The sequence below is a fragment of the Neopelma chrysocephalum genome, unplaced genomic scaffold, assembly GCF_003984885.1.
Source record: "Neopelma chrysocephalum unplaced genomic scaffold, ASM398488v2 Primary Assembly neopelma1_23, whole genome shotgun sequence".
Lineage (NCBI taxonomy): Eukaryota > Metazoa > Chordata > Aves > Passeriformes > Pipridae > Neopelma > Neopelma chrysocephalum.
The window spans coordinates 26,474,882-26,493,515 of NW_020897691.1; the positions used below are offsets into that span (position 1 = coordinate 26,474,882).

At 37.0% G+C, this 18,634-nt stretch overlaps 1 protein-coding gene across 5 annotated transcripts in view; it reads right to left on the reverse strand.

Moving 5' to 3' along the window:
* LAMA2 (laminin subunit alpha 2) overlaps positions 1 to 18,634 on the reverse strand; it is a 363,498-nt gene that overhangs the window by 237,592 nt on the left and 107,272 nt on the right. For all 5 annotated transcript variants that reach the window (XM_027691351.1, XM_027691382.1, XM_027691393.1 and 2 more), the window contains exon 4: positions 11,890 to 12,132. In XM_027691351.1, the coding sequence (XP_027547152.1) occupies positions 11,890 to 12,132 (243 nt within the window). The remainder of the gene's footprint in view (positions 1 to 11,889; positions 12,133 to 18,634) is intronic.

Sequence of the window (18,634 nt, forward strand, 5' to 3'; positions counted from 1 at the left end):
ACAAGGTCTTGCAGTCCTTTACTTGGTAATACACAAATCCCCAGCCACATCAAACATTCTGCAGGCAAGGACACAATCTCTTTCTCCCTCAACCTCAGCAAGGTCTCAGACAGTTCTTGCAGCCTCAGAGGCTAAAATCTGCATCCTGCCTCTGGATCTCAGCCTGAGTTGAGGGTTCTGCAGTCACATCAGCCAGTGCTGAGTACTGTGCCTAGACTGTGCCTCACCACCATTGTTGAGCATAAAACCTCTCTTTCCAGCCCTCTTTCTGTGCATGTTTCTAGCATGAACTGATATGCAAACGTGGATCATGCTAGCTGCCTCTGTTGTTTTACTTAATGCAACAGTAAAAATGGTACCACTCTGCATGAATGTATATTATCATCTGCTGAGTTACTTTAACACTTTACAAAGTTTCTAAGAATTTTAAGTATGCACCATGTTCTCATACAAATTTATAATACCCACGTGGTGTATTTTTCTGCTTAGAACTTTGGTGTTTGAAGTTACTTTGTCAAGATATTTGAGTGCAGTCAATCTCAACCTGTTTGTAGGATATAAAAAACCCCAGCTGTTTGGCTATGTGGCATGGAGTTTTTATACTCACTCTCTTTTCAAGAAAACAACATCTCCAACGCTTTTCACTGATGATAAACTGTAACTTTCTTTCATAAAAATAAAAGGTTACTTTGTGTAATCTGTTAAAAGGGAACATCACTCTACAATATTTTTTGGGTAGTAGTGGTAAAGAACTCACTTTGTTGAAGTACTCAGTAGTTTATTTGGTACATCATATCAAGACTGTGGGCTTCAAGCCTGATGCTCTCCATAAGGCAGTGGTCTGACCCTAAAATATTGTCAAAAAAGATCAATTTCTCAGTAAAATCTAATCTCAGACAGCAGCATACAGGAGAGAAAAGTTTCTGTGCTGAGCAAAAAGACTTGCAACTTGATAATCAGCAGTGGAGAAGACAGATATGTCAGCATTAAAATAATTTAATGAGAAAGGTATTCCCTGATTTAAATTCTCAAGTTATGCAAACACATCAATATGAAGATGGACAATACTGAACATAAATTTTTCAACAGGTGGTTCAGTAGCTCTCATAATTCTCCTACCCAATACCAGTTTTAATTATCTGTTGCAAATAGCTCATTTGCAGTAGATGTAAAATAACTGCTGATTAATTAATCTTTTGGTATCTTATATTTAATCCCTAAAGACAAAATTTCTGTGAGTTTTCTTACTGTAAGACCTAATCTATCATTAGAGCTAATTTCACAACTAGAATAGTAGAGGGAAACATATGTCAGAACTCGGCATCCAATTTTTCATCATAAATACATATTTATAATAATTGTATTAGAAATTGTATATTTGGCAAGGTTTGCTGTATTTCTAATAAATATCTCACTATCTTAATAAATTAATGGTTTAGTAAGTGAAAGCACAACTCCCTTCTGTGCCTTGCTAATGAGTACAAGAGCTGCTTGAAATGCAGTGCTTAAACTTGCATTAAAATGTCAAGGGCTATGTATGTCAAATTTTATCTCAACTAATTCATTCCCCCTAAGAATACACGCAAATGTCAGTTTAACAAACTATTTAGCAAATTCTATTGTGTCATTGACAACTATACCCTACAGCTTAAGCTAAATAAGGCTTCACCTCTTCAGTTTTGATTAACTCGCTTTTGTCATTTTCCTCTTTCCAATTTTACCTGAAACCTAATTTCCCTATTCGAGCCACTGCTTTTTTGTTGCTCCTGTAATTCTCATACTTGTCATTTTTGGACAAGAAACAATTTGTCAAAGACATCATCTTGCATACTTTTAAACAGATTGCTCATTGTCAGAGCAATAGTTAATAAATCACAGAATAATCAGGAATTTGATTACCTTGAAAGTATACTTGTAATTTAAAAATTTTATTTTCTTTTTGTAACTGTCTTAAATAAATGGAAACATTGCAGCATGCTGTAGTTTCAGCAACAGTTATGCATACCACAGACAAGACGTGTGGCCTGGAATACCGTATTTTAACACAACAATGATGGTTTGTGCTCTACCGGCTCTTCAAAGTGTACTTACAAGTGAGACTCCACCTCTTAATACAGCAAAAAAATTTTTTTGTGCTTAGTAATAACTAACAAGATAGTTGGAGAAAAAGTTAAAGGCTTGGCTCTTACAGGAACATTCTCACAGATGAAGCACACTGAACCAGTATTTGTAAGAGTTATCTACAACCAAGTAGATTGGCAATGTGCTCTAGGTTCTAGTACATAATACTGCAGGTGACTTATGATTTTAAATCATTAAATGATAACTGGTTTAAATTTCATTGTACGCAACAATGCTCTGACCTCTGATATCTGAAAATCTGTACTACCACTGTCATTCTGGTTTACATTTTGTCAGTGTGAAACAGCTGCTGCCACAGGAACTCAACGGCTGATGCCAATGGCAACTCCAGCTGCAAAGCAATTCTGAGAATTATGTTATTCTGAGTTCTGATCAAGCACAGGTGAAATACATTGGCATTACTGAGTTAAACACGACCATCTCTCTGCTTACAGGATGAAATACAGTGGTCCATCAAATATGTTCTTCAAAGGTACTCAAAAAGCATAACATTAAAATTCAAATTATGCTATTTTTTAAGAAAGCCCTGAAATGAGATGACACATTATCTTAAAAGAATATTTTTTTTCTCTACTACTTTTTAAAGTTCTAAGCATCTTTTTGGACAGTGATCATGAATGAGACAAGTAATTTCAAATTGTGGATTATAATAAAAAGCATTCTGATCCCCAGATTTAATTAAAAGATTTCTAAGTATGCCAAATCAAACAATATAAATATTGAAAATATTAAAAAAACCCATAAACACTCACCCTCCCTTTCCTACCAAGATGTTACAACTTCCTTTATTCATTATATGATTATCCTAAAAACTTACAGCACTTCCTGCTATATTTTTTTCCTGAATAAGATGCACTGTGGAGTACGCTGTGGAATTACAGACAAATTACTGCCAGTACGGAATCGCGACCAGTAGAAAGAAAATCCACAGGAACTTTTAACAGCTGTAAGCAGTTGCAAAGGGCTGCCAAACACAACTGCTGATGTAAAAGAGGGAGAATGTGTGGATTTAAGCTATTCAAACAGTAAACAAGTACATCTGCTCCTGAATGTTATCATTAAATAAACTGTGGTAATATGTTTTACATTGCTGCAACATTCTTGTTTGTAACCACAATTCTGAAGAGTTTTGGACTGGGAAAATGTTAACAAAACTTTTTGGGTTTTTTTGGTGGTGCAAACCTATATGTGGAAAAGTCGATTACAATTACTGTACAGTGTTGGTGTCTAATTTCTAGCAAAACCCGTGTCATATCATATAATTTTGAACATGAACTGATGAATGCTTTTGAAAACCAGACGGGATCCCTGTGAATGGTGAACATTCAGTGCCTTTAAAACCATCTATAATATTTTAAAAAGAAAGATTAAATAGGACATTCAGCTGTAGAATACAAGAAACTTTGATGTGTCTCCAACTCTGAACCTGACCTGTTCAGACTTGGAGATATTTTACAAAGGCTACTGTAAGAAAAGTCAGGGGGAAAAAATCCATTTCTAAGTAGCACAGAATTCCCAGGCCAGGAATAGCATCATAAATCTTCTGTAAAAGACAAGAGATTAAAGAATTATGTGCATGAAAACAACTTTTTGTTCTTTGCTCCTATCGTGATTGTTGCGAAATCACAAAAACAGTACTGCTTACTTTGACTACAAAAACTAAACTTGGCAGGGTTTTGTCAAACTCTCAATTGTTTGGATTTTTCAGATTTCATCTGTGATACCTGATATAAAATAATATGATTTATATAGTCAACTAGTGTGCTGTTTTGGCTGGACAGAGTTAATTTTCTTCACAGTGTCTTGTGTGGGGCTATGCTTTGGATCTGTGATGAAAACAGTGTCGATAATATTCCAGAGATTTGCCAGCTACTGCTGAGCAGCGCTTGCACAGCATCAAGGCCTTTTTTGCTTCTCACCCTGCCTCAGTGAAGAGGTTGGGGGTGCAGAAGGGGTTAGGAGGGGGCACAGCTGGGACAGCTGACCCCAACTGATCACAGGGATATTCCCTACCATATGACAGCAATGAAAGCTGGGGAACAAGTCTGCCAAGGCCTCTAAACTGTTCTTTTAAAACTATTATTTCTCCAACTTCTAAAACAAAGAAAAGCTCTACTGTAGCGACTTCTTTAAGTCCCTCCATAAGAAGCTCAATCCACAGAATTGATCTGCTATGGACCTATTGTCCTTGGCACTCCTACTATGTCTCAGTTGTCTACCAGCTTTATTATTCTGATGTGCTTGAAAAAGCAATCTGTCTACTTACCCAACCTGACTCTATGCTTTCTTCATTCCTGTGTTCTAGACTCTAGACCTAAATCAAATAATTTTTTCATTGGTATTACAGTGCCTCATTGACTAACTTTCCTTCTATTGAACTTCCGTGACACTTAAACTGAAAATTCCATGTAAATTCCATTTAAATTGAAATTTCCAGGTAAATTATGCTGTTTGGTTTTGATTTCCTTTAATATACAATTCCTTTGCACTGACATGAAAGCACACCTACATTTGGCCTCAAGCTGACTTATTTATATGTCCCTGCTTCAATGAGATTTTAGTGATTGAAATTACTGCTCCATGTAGTCCAACTGGATTTTAACAAATTCTACCCTTAAAAAAATATTTATTTTTTTTACAATTCAGCTATTCTTTCTCCCGGTAATTTTCCATGACTGTTTAACAACTACTCAAAGGAAAAAAAAAAAAAGAAAAAAAAAAAAGGAAAAAAAGGTCTTCAAGTATCAGTTCTCCAAAACGAAAACCCACAAGGGATCTTCAGTTTCCCTAATCAAACAGAAGAGAAAAAAACCTCACCAAGTTAGCAAGCACCCACTGCTCTTGTTTTGCTGTCAGAATAAAATCTACAGCTATCAAATCTGACCAAAAATCCGCTACCAGACCCAACAAGACAAATATGTGTCATTTCAAGCAAATACCAAGACTTTGGTGAAACATTTCCCTTTGCAACTAAAACAGTATGTTGAGTTACAAACTACATTTACAGGCATGAATCCAACCTTTATGATTTGGAAAAGATACAAAGATATAAAAGATATAAAGATGTGCACACATCTCTTTTCAGTATGCATTGTGAGCAATAAATGATGAATGCTACAGAAAAAAGTAAAATAGTCTAGTCAATTTGACTCTTCAACTTCAAACTGAAAGACTGCACTGTATAGTATGTTTTTTGCATATTGCAACTTTATTACTTTTTAAATATTATGATTCATATGATGAATCAATTTTGCTTTTTTTCCAGAAACAGTAGAAATTATGACATAAGTTTGCTCAAGGACAGAAGACATGCCAAGATAGAAAACTGGACTGTCTAACTACACAAAACAAACTTTCATTCCAATTTGGCCCACATAGATTTGTCAGTAAATATCCCGTTTCTTTTTTTTACAATAATGGTAAACTGCAATACTACTTACATGTAGTTTTCCACAGTTGTTTCCTCTTTGTAGCATAATTTAGAAGTACATTACACATTTTATATACACTATTTTTTCTATAATATTTCTATAATATTAAATATCAAAAACTCAGGTTCAGTATGAACTATCAACTTGAAAATATTACTGTAAGTTTCCCTTTTCTTAGGCAAAAATTAACAGTGAATATTGCTATAATGCAATTCTTAAATTACTGACTTGCAAGATCAGTTGTACAAGATTTGAATAAACTATTACAAAGTCAATTCTCATCATGCATAATAAAATAATTTAAAACTATCCTACATTAAACTCTATGTTTTCAACACTTTCCCATTATACTGAGCACATACATCAAATGCTTACTTTGTTTTTTCCTTTTACATATCTTTGAATGTCTATTAGAAAAACAGGAAATATTAATATTATGCTAGTGAGGTAATATATCATTGGGTACACAGAGTATGTAAAATGTATCCATTTATTTGGCAGTTATTTGTTAAAGGTCTTTTTTTTCTCAGATTAGACACTCAAGTTTAGTTTTACTAGGACGAATAAAAGAAAAAAAAAAGAAAAAACCCAAAAAGCAGCAAAATGAACTTGACCTGGATCTTTGTCCAAATCCCTAATCTGTTTTATCTTTTTGTAAACTGTTTCTTTCGTGGTTATTCTAAGTGGAAATTTTGAAGCAGCTGAAAGCTCATGTGCCAAAATTCTTGAAGAAAATCAGTATTTTATCCCTTCTTGGTAGACACAAGTAACCTTCTAGGCTGCTTTCCTTTCAAAACACTCAAAAAAGAACACTCAAAAGTAGAAGTTATCACAAGTCATTTCACCGAGAGCAATCATACACAAAAAGATGATATCCAAAACCATGGCTTGAGCATAAATATTCCTGAAGTCGCTGTAGCCAGAAGAGGGGGGTGGGAGGGGACACTAACAAAATATTAACCTAGACCAATATCCTTCAAGGCAGCCTATTCTGAAGACAGATTCTGCCCACAATGAGGGAAGGATTTCTTTTCTTTGAAAGTTTACATACCTTCTGCACCACAGCAATGATTATAATTTTTCAAAACCAACTTTGACAGAACACCTCTATGTGATGACAGAACAGAGAGTCAATTGGGTATTCCAATTAAGATTTTAAAAGGTGGGAATTAGATTCACAGCCTTCCTCTTCTTTTTTATACTTTCAGAAAGCCTCATTTTAGAGAAACTCAATGTTTCCCAGAATATGGGGGGAGGTTCTTTTTGACTTCTTAATAAAAGGAAGGGCTTTCCTATCAGATTAATTCAGCTTTTCATCCACTGTCTTCATTGGATTTGACTTTCAACATCTGCTTGCACAGAGAATTATTTGATATTGAAAAATAACAAAACAATTATTTTTTACCTTAATATTTATTTTTTCCTAGCCTATACAAAGTACTCTAAATCTATGTATGTTTTAAGAATGCTTTTTCCAAGTGTAACCTCCAATTTTATTTCCTATGAAACTATAGGCCAGGTAAAATGTGTCATTTTCTATGAAAAGATATACATTTTCCTAATACGTTATAGTGATCAACCATCACATCTGAAGTCTTCAGAGGGTCCAGCTTTGACATGACTGCAAGTGAGAAGACTCCCATGCATCAAAATAAAAATACTATATATGCTACTTCAAACAATCATTCACTAAAAGAAATCTTTCAGCATTTCACAGAAAATAAAATCACAACATTGGAGGCTAATGTCCAGAGCCTTGCATCCTAGTCATCAAGGTAAAGAAGCTGTGACAAAAATGGGGTCTAGCAGAAGAAGAAAGGTTTCAATAGAAAAGTGCAAACTAGATATAAACATCAGAGGATCCTGTGTCAGGGAAATGAAGCAAAAATCACTATGGTAACCCACTGATTTTCACTTCTTGAACTAATGATCATCTGAGGAAACAAAGAAAAAAATATACACCATTCTGATATGGTGTTTAAGCAAAGATGAGAACAAAATGAGAATTCTTCTTTACCTGAAAATACCAGACTCATCCCACCAGCTATTAACCCTTACGCGAATGGGTCTTTTTCAGTTAGTGTTGATGCCTTAAGCCCCTAATGTTTTTTTATTTTTCTAATTTTGTAAGCCTTACAAGTTTTATAGGTAATAGAAGTAGATTTTAGAAACAAACCCCTTTCTCCCTCCTCCCTGTAGCACCCCTTAGTTTATACATTCCTTAATCCTCTCACCCCATTCCATACTCCCCATATCAACCCTATTCCCATATCCAGTAGAAAATGTTTAGTCTCTTAGTCAAGGTAAGCCTGTCTTGTTTGGAGAACGCTTGTATCTTGGCCTAAACCGCAGGACAGAGTCAAAGAACTGGGTGACCCTGCTCTCTGTACCCCGAAGATGATGAAGAATGATGAAGAGGGGGTCCCAAAAAGCCCCCAGACCAAATTCCAGGAGGTGGGCCAGGGGGTGGACCAGAGCAAAAGCCACGGGGAGGACACACTTGGGATTGGCCAGATATTGTTATAAATGTAACATCTCAGGCACAGCCTGGGGCGCGCGTCGTGTAACATCTCTTTGCCTTGGCATAATTAAACCCTTTCTTATCTCACCCCAGCTAACGACTCCTGAATTTTTTCGTAGCACCAGCTGAGCAGGCATCAGTGTAAAAAAGAAATTACCGTCAAAGCAAGAAACATCAATTCAGTAAAAGTTAATGAGTAACTCATAAAGATAACTAATCTCTTTCCCCTATTTTTCTGTCTTGAAGACACTAAGACAGAGGAACTGTCTTTTTTTTATTTGGAAGTACTGTTTTGGGAAACTTTAACATTTACATTTATTTGGGGATTGGAGCATCTCTCTCATGAGGATAAGCTGAGGGAGCTGGGCCTGTTCAGCCTTGAGAAGAGACGACTGAGAGTAGACCTCATCAATGTCTATAAGTATCTGAAGGGAGGATGTTAAGAGGATAGAGCCTGGCTCTTCTCAGTGATGCCAAGCAATAGAACAAGAGGCAATGGACAGACACTGATGCACAGGAAGTTCCACCTGAACATGAGGAAGAACTTCTTTACTGTGTAGGTGACTGTGCACTGGAACAGATTGCCAGAGAGGTTGTGGAGTCTCCCTCACTGGAGATATTAAAAATCCGCCTGAGTGCAATCCTGTGCCATATGCTCTGGGATGACCCTGCCTGAGCAGGGAGGTTGGACCAGATGACACACTGTGGTCCCTTCCATTCGTACCCATTCCATGATTCTGTGATTGCATATCAGAAACATCTATGCTAAAAGTCTGCCTTTGCCAATGTGATATAGAGACACTCTATTTTTCCAGCTATCACTGATCTTAGACAGTATGGAAACCAGAATGCTAGCAATCTTTCTGCATTCAAGTCTATGCCTTTAGAGAAATTTCTTTATTTGAAAGTTTCTCACTTTTGTTTATTCAGAAGCTATCACTATGCAATTTTCCATTAATTCATGAAAATATTCAAGACAATTATTTTTTGCAAATACTTCTTGGTCTACAGATTGTTTGTTCACATTTGATCAAGCAAACTTAAACTTGTGCTAGTCACATTGATTTGAAGATATATCACCTAGGGTTTTTGTTCGTGTTGTTGCTGTTGTTCTAGTTGTTGTTGGTTCTAATTTTGTGATTGACCAAGATAGTATTACTGCTGCAAACAGGAACAGTATTAAATTACAAAAGTATTTGGCTTAGAATTAACATTTCTAGGAATATGCTAATGAATCAAGTCACTGACTAAAATGTTCATTGAAAGTATACATAAGAAGAACATATTCTAATTTTTTTAAGAAGACAAGTTTTAACCTCAGACAGTACTGCAGTTGTACATTTGACATTGGCACTGGCTTGCTGACCTATGTTCCTTCTGCACTTCATCAGGTTTCCTGGATGTACACCAGAACAGTGTGCCTGAATAACTCATGGGTTTTGAAGCAAAGGGACTTAATGTACATTTCATAACTGTGTCAGCCTTACAAAATTACTGTAATATCTGATTTATAGAAAAAAATTGCTATCCTGGAACAAAAATAAATTATATGCAGATGTAGTTCAACTGAAAAACCAGGAGCCAAATACCACCTACAACACAATGGCAAGTAAATCTGATATTGGTAGAAACTTGGTCATTTTTCATGTTATGTGTTTGACAAAATAGGAAAAAGAATTAACGTGGGTTAATTCTGTGTAAATGCTACATACTTCTTACTGCAGCCTTTAGCTGCTCAGACAGATGAAATCAGAGTTTTACTCATGCAAAGAGTATTGTTAAAAATGTAAATGGATTAGTTCATGTGAAATGGTACTCTTGCAGTCTCTATAAATGTAAAGCTTTAGGCTTTTCATTTCAAGCTGTTCTCTCTCTTTATTAGGGCCACAGCTCAGATTAATAACTACCTGAGTGAGGTAAGATTAACTTAGAGTGGTTTAAATGACATGCCTTTCGTAGAGTATGCCTGTATTTAACAACTCCCCTTTGTCAAGTGGTATGGAATAGATGTGTTCCTCCCTGCAAAGTCTTCTATGCGTCTAAAGAAACTATGTATCAGATGCTGGTCTTTTACTAGGTTCAGGACAGAGCATCAATTAACAGCACATCACGCCAAGTTAAAAGTTATTAATTGCACACTAAAGATCAGAATTAAGTTCCATTCAATTCAGCAGGCTTTAAGCCAATGTTTCAGTCACGGATATACACTAGTGTGCTGAATAAAGTTCTTTGCTGTTTAACTCAGTCAAATTAGACCGAGAAGACATAAGAAGAACATAAGGAAGAACTGGTTTAACCAAGAGCACAGCTGACTACTGGAATCAATATCTATCTGTGAGAGAATTGGATAATCAAAATAATGGAACAATGTAAATTAAATTAATTATTAGCATAATTACTTTTGCATTATATTTTCAGTGCAAACACATTCTCTCAAAGAAACTGTAAAAAATTCCTTTGCAAGTGATAAACTGTTAACTCTTGTTCTGTTCACCCCTCAAAAAGCACCTAGTTGAAACCAATTTGAAAACATAGAACATGTGCACATATTATTTCTTTTAATATCACTTCATCTGCTCCTGCTAGATTTTACAAGAGCAAATACCCATTCAAATGATACAAATACAAATACAAAATATTTGCAATGATTTTTCCTAGATATGCAAATGATTTCCTATCTGATAACTTCTGATAATCTGAGACGCCTCTAGATCCAAGTTTATATCTTTTTAAAGTGTATCAGCAGGATATTTTCATTGAAAGTTGTATTTTTCAATTTTTGCAACTGGCATTGGCAATTTCCTGTGAACATAAACAAACTACATACATCTATGACCAGGACTCAAAAAGAACTGTATTAACACTTTTGCATATAAATGTTGCTTTGCATTTAGGGAACAAAATAAAGTAATTTTCCACCTCTTTCCAAAAAAATTAACAGAAGGATAAATATTGAGACTAAAATCTCCCAGAATACCATTGAACATCAAAGAATCTATAAATAAATAAATACTTCAGATCTAGTGCACATTCAAACCACATTGTTTCCTTGAATTACCAAGCTATTTGCAAAGCAAGTGTTGGAAGAAAATCTGTGAAAAAAATATGCAGTTGGTTTTCCCTCTTGTCATTTTAAGTGACCGAAAATATTGTATTTTCAGCTACTGTTGTTATATTTGCCTTGCTCTTTCAATCACAGATCCTCATCCTCATGTCCACATATTTTTCCATACCCTCAATTAAAACAAATGACTGGTCCATGATTCATGTGCCTGGACTTACGATAAACTAGTAGAGGCCTCTGACAGGAGAAGAAGGAATAGGCATAAACAGGGGTAGAGTGTCAGGTACAAGCTCTTAAAGGCATTAAATTAAACTCTGACTAAAATCATTACCATTTGACATCCTGGCTTGTACACTGGGACTGAAAACGCATCCAAAAGAACAGTGTTTTAATGACTTCACTGGATCTGTGATTTTTCCCAGTATTCTCATCTTTGTTCACAAGTGACATGGGAACATATTTCAAGCACTTAAAAAGTGTCTGAAAGTACTAGTGCCTACCTAATAACTCTTTTATCTCTTAGTTTCCCTTGTAGAATATGCTTATTAGAGTGAACCTTTTATGCATTTTTACAGTACCATGTAAGATGAGGTTTTTTCATTTGCAAATAGATTCTCTCCACATTTTTCAACTCTACCAAAATACTCTGTCTGCTGAGGGCATATTTGCCAATTAATCAAAGGGGTTTTTTTCTGCCAGGTTACAGTACACAGAATACCATCTGATCTTACCTCTCCATTTTCCAGAGGATGGATTTTGGAATAATAAGAAGTGCATATGACTTCATCATCTTTTATATAGGATGGAGTTCCAGGACGGGGATGAATGTTGTAGCGTGTCAGGCATTCACTGTCTGTGATAGCATAGTACTGCCATGGTTGATAGTCTACACCATCCAGAGAACGCTCTAATACCCAGTTTCCAGGACGAGGTGAGTTAGCTGCTTTCACAATAACATATGCAATCTGGAAAATCTGAAAAAAAATAGAAGAATTGTTAAAATGCATTTAAGAACAATTATAAATCAATTCCAATTTCTTGATATTTGCCAAACTAAGAGCTTAATATTTGACGAACAGTAAATATGAAAATCTGAGACTTTTTTTCTGCTGGAAATGCAATATGGCCTCAGAGTACATTGACACTAACTATACAACTAAACTCTCCATTAACATTTCTGAAAAAATATTAGTTGCATTAGGCCAATAGAGACTTTGAAAATAGAATTAGAAAGCACTCTAAACTACACATAGCTTAGTAGGTAATTGCTAAGCTGCCATTTCAGCAAAATGTTTGGAAAGTTTGGAGTATTTTCAATTTGTAGAAGTGAGATTGTTTTCATCTGTGTATTTATAGACATATACTTTCCATCATGTTTAAGAGTTGCCAAACTCTGTTACAACTCTATGTCAGTTAAAAAAAACCATAGCTTTAAGCTATTGAAAGGTAATCACATCATGCTGAAGTCATTCTACAAAATGCTCGTTTCAATCACACAACTCAGTGCTGTGACCATAAATAAGATTTATAGGACGGAGACACATCAAATATCACTACAAACAGAATGTAAACATATAATCAATGCTCATTATAGTCCATTTCACCTGGCTATTCAATTGATTTATCAAGGTTTATTTCTGTTACAAGGTTGCTGGAATGCAAACCACAAATACATTTGCAATTGCAGAATGACATACATTAGTGATGCGGGTTTGGTTTGGTTTGCTTTTAACCTAGTAACAGCTATACAGAGGTAGAACTGAAGCCAATAAAAAGAAACAGGTATTTCCATTAATAAAGAATACATAGCCAGTTAATATTTCTAAGACGTACTGCTGAGTCTGCACATGAGGATGCCAGAGGATATCATGGAGAGGACAATGTTGATTTAATACTTAATGATTTCTGTATCAGACAGTCACTGCAAGAAAGCTGTGAGATACAGACTTAGTCCACACAAAATCTCTTGTGAATGCTTAGACAATCAATAAAGCCACTGAAAGAAGATTCTACAGTAATTGATGAAAGAACCAGAATGAAGATTCAAATTGGTTTTTATTAACCACCAGCTAGAATTACTGTAAAATAAAAAATACGTTAAGTGGCAGAGTACTACAAATACTGCAGTATACTTGATGATGGAAGCAAAGAAAATATTTATCTCCAATTATCATTCCTGCCCTCTGTGCAGGTGCTGAGTACATGGTAAGATTCACAATAGCTTCAGTCAGGAAAACAAATCCCTAACAACCAAAGTTTTTCACTGGGAATAAGAAGTGAGTGCGGTTGTATTTATTTCAATCTGAAGAACACGTGTAACTCTGCATTCACGTAGGAGTATCTCGAATTATCAATATTTTTCTTCAATAGCATAGAATAAGCATTGCAGAGACAAGGAGAAACCTATGTTTCATTCCACTGTTTCAACAGGAATCATACAATCATTTGCCCCCTGTTTCACAAATGCCTTTTCCTCTCTCAAACTCCTCTATAGCTATATTCCATTGTGGCCACAAATAATTCTAACCATAACTATCCTGGATCACTGTCACTAATACTGTTTACAATAAAGAGAGACAAATACAACATTAACAAACCTTTCCAAACTATTCCCCACCAATTAAGCTCTTAGAAATGACAGAATTAGAGAATTAGAGAATAGAAATTTCATTCTAGAGTACTTCTAAATACTTTTTCTTTTTAATTTTACATAAGTGATTTACCTCAAGTTATCATAATAAGACTACATGTAGAATGGATAACAACTGAGGTTAAACACTAGAAGCTAGGGCTTCTACCATGGAAGATCTGTGATTTACAGCATATCTGACAACAAATTCATAATTATAGGTGTGTATATATAGCTTCCTTCGTGGAAGTCCTAAAATTTGCAAAACTTCATGAAAGACTCGTTAAATACTGTCAAAAAACATTTAGCTCTACAAACATCTTGGATGCATTGGGTCTGTGGGGCCAAGAGATGTAATCAACAGGAAGTCTTTTATTGTTTTCTTGCTTTGAAATACTAGGTTGTGTGGGAGAGTGAAACTTTCTACAGTGACTTCTCAAATTAGAGTCCTCTTTTGATAACATTTCCTGTATATTCTGCTGAAGATTTGTTTGAAGTCTTATTTCTTACCTTCTGATATAGTGTACTGCTTGACTGAAATTTATTATATACCTTTGGCTTTCATTATTTTTAGCACACTTGGTAAATGAAACTGCAACAAAATTTTATTAAAAAAAGCAGTGGAGAGGAAACAGCACATTGCAGGTCATAGTGGGGTGGATATTATTTCTGTTAATCTAAATTTGACAGGGAAAAAAGAACCTTCTTAATGTAAATAAAAGAATACACACGAAAAGCTGGTTTTAACTATTACTCAATTACAGTTTTCAACCTGATCCAGACTACTACTGTCCCAGCCTCTGAATATTCCTGTAGTGGCTTCTGCGACAGTACCAAGCTATCTGCAACCCACTGACATAAGAAACCTTCTCTTTTCTCTTTCAAGTCTCTCCTCACAAGTGGAACTGCAAGACTGTATTGTGTAATACAAATTATTTCCTGGGTAGAGAAACAGAGCTAGACTAAGGACCAGTGTTTTTAAATGTTGGTAGACTGTTAATGCTAATTGCAGAGAAGGGAAGATGGACAACCACATGCATCAAAAACATGTCCTGGTTGATATTATTCCTGATCTCTCTAAGGCTAGGCTGAAGACAACACAGGATGCTAATCTACCCTTCTTAGAAACACTTTTCCTTTTGGGGACAGCTAGACATATAGAGGTTTAGCAAGAATCAAGAAGACAGTTGTCCCAGCTCAGACAGCTACACTAGGCACTACCAGCTCACCACAGTGATGCAGGCAGCAAACAAGGTGTATTCCACGGTTTACTGTGCCTATGCTTTCTAAGCAAGTTGACAATGACAATTAGTGCAGAAAAAACAGACTAAAATTAATGGCAGCTGTATGATTACTCTCAAAGCAAGTCAATGTAATGGAAGCAACACTTAACTTTCCGATCAGCTGGGAAACTGTCCTTTACCAGAGTAACCCTTCTTTTATTGTGGACTTGTTTTGCAAATTGTGTTCTGGTTACTTTAATGCAACCAGCACGTGCTCCGTGGCACGACAATATTAATACTAATAAAGTCTAATGTTTCACTGAGTTTTGCTGCATTTGTTTCCACAATCAAAAAAAAGTGAAATTGTTCAGCATTCTGAAGCCACGTTTCCCAGTACATCATAACACTGAGCTTCCATCCCCACAGGGTAATCGATAGAGCAAGCCTGGTTTATTTTTCAAATAGCATCAATAGACCGACACACGTCAATGGATATAGTAACTGCACAATCTTAGAGCACATCTGGTTTTGTACAACCTAAACAACAAAGTTTGCTGATACAAATGTGAAAACGGAGCAATACCAAGGTGCCAGGTGGCATGCAATAGACCATTAACAAGCGGCTGAAGTGCAGCTGGTGCTTTTTTCTACTTGTTCTGCTCATGTGACCATAGTATAATCATGGGGGGGGGGGAAGTCTAAATAGTCCACTAAAACTTTCCCAAATTATATATAACCTAATCCTCAAGATAAGAAACAAAATGAGTCTTGGGTCTCATTTTCCATAGTAATTGTCTCAGCAGTGAGATCTGTGAAACACATTGTAGGAACAATTCCATAAGTTATAGTGCTGTATCTTCTTGTGAATGCCTCATAAGACATAGAAAAGTGCATCCTACTATACAGGATAATTTGCTATACTAATATTATTCAGATAGAGCTGAAGTGAATCATTAATCTGCATAGGGTTATCTAGTGAAGCAGGAAATCTCATTGTGTCTGACTCCCACCTGCACTTCTATTTAAAAAATAAATCCTTCAGTTAGAAAGCATTCATGTAAGTCGAATATCATCAGAGAAAAATTCAGTACCACACAAGTCTACAGAAGTATTTCCATTTCATTTTCTCAACAGAAGAATGTATTAGCTCTAATGGAGTCTTCCATGAACAATCTGGTATAAACTCTGTATCTGCTTATTTACTGTAGTTATGTCATTGATCATTATTGCGGTTCAGTGGTCAAGTACACATGGCATTCCTCCATCAAGAAAAGTGCACAACTTGGGCAAGGGCTTGTTTTTTTACAGGCTGGCATAAATAATGTTAAGCCATGTGGCCTTAAACAGTCCACAGATACATCTAACCAGTCATTTAAAAGTGCTGGTAGGGGCAGCAAAAGCACTGCAGATACCCCTTGTCCCAATGTGAAATCCATTCAGACGAGTCAAGGCTATCTCTGAACTGAGAAGGCCATCTCAGAACACCCTGCAGATTAGTGGAGGTTATGGGCTACACGGGGGTCACCCCTTTAAGAGAAGCGGGGGGAAGTCTATGCAGAATTTATTATGGGATGTGTTAAGGGTATTGTGTAAATGGATGAAACTTCATCATCATCATGGCTAGGCTTCATGAACGAAGATTTGGGAAGGGCTCTACCCACATTTCTTGCAAGCGCGTTGGTGGCTAAAAAGGCCAATACGAGAAAGGCATGTCCCGTTGCAAAAGGCACAGCAGAAAGACTCCTTAGATGGTATATTCTGCAAGGCTCGATTCTTTCTGCGTTGTCTTTTCTCCTCAAGGGTGATCCTGCATGCTTTCTCAAAAGCATCAGCAGCGTTATAGATGGTGTGTCTCCAGACCTCCCGATTGGAGGCCAGAGTAGACCAGTTATGCTGATCAATATGGCCGAGGCTGAGTTGTTGTTTCAGGGAGTCCTTGTATCTTTTCTTTGGGGCTCCTCTCTTCCGGCAGCCAGTGGCAAGTTCACCATAAAGCAGGATCTTAGGGAGGCGGTGGTCCTTCATCCTGGAGATGTGCCCTGCCCATCGCAGCTGCGTTCTCAGTAGCATGGCCTCAATACTTGTGATTGCTGCCTGTTCGAGAACAGATGTATTGGTCACATAATCAGACCAGTGGATGTTCAGGATTGTGCGGAGGCAGCGTTGATGGAAGCGTTCTAGGAGACGCAGGTGGTGGCGGTAGATGACCCATGATTCGGAACCATATAAAAGAGTAGACAGCACTATGGCTCTGTAAACACTGATCTTGGTACTTTTCTTCAAGTGTTTATTACGCTATACTCTTTTATGGAGTTTTCCAAAAGCACTGCATGCCTTCGCTAACCTGTTATCTATCTCCCCGTCGATCTTACCATCTGAGGAGATGAGGCTGCCTAAGTAATTAAACTGCTGGACTGATTTAAGATCTGATTGGCCAATGGTGATGTGGGGATGATGAGGGACTTCCTGAGGTGCGGGTTGATGGAGAACTTCTGTCTTCTTTAAGCTGACTTCCAGCCCAAAAAGCTCAGCAGCATCTGCAAAGCAGGATGTTAGACGCTGCAGGGCTGCTTCTGTGTGGGCAACAAGGGCGGCGTCATCAGCATAGAGCAGCTCCCGGACAAGATGGTTTAAGGTCATGGTGTGGGCCTTCAGTCACCTTAGGTTGAATAGGCTTCCATCAGTACGATATCATATGTAGATACCGTCCTGATCATCGAGGTCTGCTGTGGCCCTTTGGAGCATCATGTGGAAAAAGACTGTGAATAGGGTAGGAGCGAGAACACAGCCTTGTTTCACACCATTCTTTATTAGAAAGGGCTCAGAAAGTGTGTTGCCATATCTGACTTGGCCGTGTTGATCCTCATGACGAGAGATGATCATTTTAAGGAACTTGGGGGAACAACCTAAACGTTCCAAAATCTGCCAAAGACCTTTTCTGCTCACAGTATCGAAAGCCTTGGTGAGGTCGACAAAGGTTATATAGAGACCTTTGTTCTGTTCCCTACACTTCTCTTGCAGTTGTCTGAGAACAAATATCATGTCTGTGGTGCTCCTGTTGGCTCTGAAACCACACTGACTTTCAGGTAGAATTTCTTCTGCTATAGCGGGTATTAGTCTGTTCAAGAGTATTTTTGCCAGGATTTTGCCAGCAATGGAGAGCACAGTAATACCACAGTAATTTGAGCAGTCTGATTTAGTACCTTTCTTCTTATACAAGGTGATGATAAATGCATCACAAAGGTCTGAAGGTAGTTCGCCTAGTTCCCAACAGCGCACCACAAACTCATGAAATTTAGCATGGAGTGCAAGGCCCCCATGTTTCCAGACTTCAGGTGGAATTCCATCAACCCCAGCTGCCTTGCCGATTTTCACCTGCTGTATGGCCTTGAGGGTTTCTCCTAAAGTGGGGGCAGTATCCAATTCGTATTTCACCGGTTGTTGTGTGATGGACTGAATTGCTGAGTCTTGGACTACACAGTTGGTACTGAAAAGAGTTTGAAAATGTTCAGACCATCTATTCAGAATGGAGGTTTTATCTGTCAGAAGCGTTTGACCATCTGCACTGAGTAATGGGCTTTGGACTTGGTATGTAGGCCCGTATGCTGTTTTCAGGGCCTCATA